Source organism: Triticum aestivum, chromosome 5B (genome assembly GCF_018294505.1).
Source record: "Triticum aestivum cultivar Chinese Spring chromosome 5B, IWGSC CS RefSeq v2.1, whole genome shotgun sequence".
Taxonomy (NCBI): domain Eukaryota; kingdom Viridiplantae; phylum Streptophyta; class Magnoliopsida; order Poales; family Poaceae; genus Triticum; species Triticum aestivum.
The window spans coordinates 692000759-692003174 of NC_057807.1; the positions used below are offsets into that span (position 1 = coordinate 692000759).

At 48.3% G+C, this 2416-nt stretch overlaps 1 protein-coding gene across 1 annotated transcript; it reads right to left on the bottom strand.

Annotated features, from left to right (window-relative positions):
• Nucleotides 1-426: 426 nt before the first annotated feature.
• LOC123117725 (pantoate--beta-alanine ligase-like) lies at nucleotides 427-1553 on the bottom strand. The gene is made up of 4 exons (XM_044538425.1): nucleotides 1507-1553; nucleotides 1257-1431; nucleotides 782-896; nucleotides 427-551 (listed from the first exon to the last, which is right to left on the bottom strand). The coding sequence occupies exons 2-4, from the start codon at nucleotides 1340-1342 to the stop codon at nucleotides 462-464; spliced, it is 291 nt and encodes a 96-aa protein (XP_044394360.1). The 5' UTR covers nucleotides 1343-1431; nucleotides 1507-1553; the 3' UTR covers nucleotides 427-461.
• Between the last annotated feature and the right edge of the window lie 863 nt (nucleotides 1554-2416).

Genomic DNA, 2416 nt, shown 5'->3' on the forward strand with positions numbered 1-2416 from the left:
CACTGTGCTCTGCAACCTTCATGGCATGGCCGTGTCGTCTCTCTGTTGTACGCCTTGGCAACCATCTTGATTGCGGCATGGCAGTCGCCGCAAACAGGAGGTTCTTGAACACGTGTATGGGCGCTCCGGCCGGCATGGCAAGCAGCCCGAACACCACGGTGAGCCTCCAGAGTAAGCAACAAATTCAATTCATCCCACACACCATGAGCGATCAGTGGTTCAAGGCTGCTAATCAAACTGCTCTTGCCAAACTATAGCTACAAATGTAGATTTCAAAGGTTCTCTAGGACACAGCCAACATCAATATTACAGCAGGACAGTAAATAAATTAAAGATATATTAACAAACTCAATGAATAAATAAATTTCTTTATAGAAAACAGTAAGGGCACTTGAATAAAAAAAGGCTTCAATTTACCTCAACATAATCAACCTGACCACCAGCTTCAGTCAGTGTTTGCACTATTTGTCCTTTATACGTTCACCAGCACTGTTGCTATTATTCAATGCGGCAGTTCTAACATTTACCAGTGATCTACTAATGGATAATGCCTACAAAGAAAATAACAATTGCCAAAGATAGATAGTATCAAAATTGTTTGTTCCATGACATGTATCAACTGTTAGTCTTGTTTCAGTTGAATACCCAAACCAATAACAGAAAGGCAATCATAAATGATAAGATATTTTGATAAAACAATTCTATCTTCTGTAAATGCACCATTCAAAAGTCAGAATACAAGTGGGCGAAAACAGTTTGTTAATTTGTGTAGAAGACTAACCTTCTCCCTTTCCTCATGGGATAGACTGATATTATGAGATCTCATTGCAATACCATTGGCTTCTCGCACTATATCCGATTCTACTATATCTCTATGAAAAATCAAGGTCACGAACCTGAAAAGAGCATGAGCATATTTCATTCGTGTGGGAGGAAACAAAATAAAGATTACACCATAGTTTGATAGTGAAAAGGCATTGTCCATGTGTTCACATTGGTACTGAACAACATATCAAATAAATTCAGTTCTAAAAGGAGAATAGAAGACTCTCTTTTGAAATACTAAGGGAAACTTTATTCAATAAACGTTCAGTACCACTTGAAACCCAACAGAGTTTTTTTATCCCCATGGACACTACGCCTTAAGTGCACATATATTTGAAGCAGTGTTGGCCGCGGCCCTGAATAATAAACCCCAACCTAGATAGAGCAAGACTGCAAAACAAGGAGATTCATAGTGAATTGATGGAGCTTACCAGGCAGCCAACACGCCGCCTTGAGCAAGCAGCTGTGACGGCCGCACCGGCCTGGGAGCACGGGCACTGACGGGCGCACCGCGCATAGGCCATTAGCCATGCCATTATCCAGTGTCGGGGGATAGAGATGGCGCCGCTGGTTGCCGGCTGGTCGCACACCTGTTTGCCGCGTAATCTGCCACCGAATCACTCGATCAAACACAAGAGAGTGTTGGAGGGGAAGGGTGATCGGGTGGTGGCCCGTGCGTACCGAAGAACTCGATGATGATGGGGGCGAAGCCGTTGAGCGTGATGATGTCGTCCTCGATGCCGTCTCTCCTCGGCATCGCACTCACCTTGGGGAACCCGCAGAGATGCCTTCCCCGCGCGTGGAGCTAGTCCGGCGATGCCGTTGAAGAGGCCGTCGCCACGACCACCCGTGGCCGTTGGGCGCGGGAGGAACATCCATGATACAGAGCCACACGTGGGCGGGACCATCCACCGTAGGCCGCCAGAGCCTCGCCGGCGACGAAGGGGATGCCGCGCTCGAAACCCTAGCCATGGCTGAGGGTCGGCAGCGAGCGCGAGAGGCCGGATCTGGAGGGATGAGAGGAAGGATCAGAGCGAAAGGAGGTCATCAGTCTGCCACCCGTCGTCGGGACTCGCCGGAATCATCCGGCGTGAGTGGCGGTGGCGGCGGCGGTGAGGAGTCGCAGGGGGGAGAGGCTCACGAGAGAGGAGAGAGATGAGGCTTGCGTGTGGGAACAGGGGGCTGGGAACTGGCCAATCTCTTTCTCTTTTTCTTCTCAACTGAGCGAATTTTTTTGTCTCACGCTAGTCCGACGTGGACATCATCAGGAAGGGCCCTTGTAGCGACTGTTAAAGGGTTGTATGTTATGGATATGTTCCGGATATATTCATATAGGCCCTCAGAGATTTTCAAAAATTGCTAGATGGACCCTAGGCCCACCCTCTGTTGTAAAAGGCAGTGCCTAGGAGGCGCTTAGGCACGCCTAGGCACTAGGCAATGGCCCAACGCCTCGCCTAGGGCATAAGCAGAAGTCTAGACAGAGCAAGTAAGAAATTGTCTACACAGACGAGAAATCATGCCATATTGCACTGATATGCCAAAGGGCCATATAACAATCTTAGTAGCTGGTCGTTAACTTACTTATATGCCC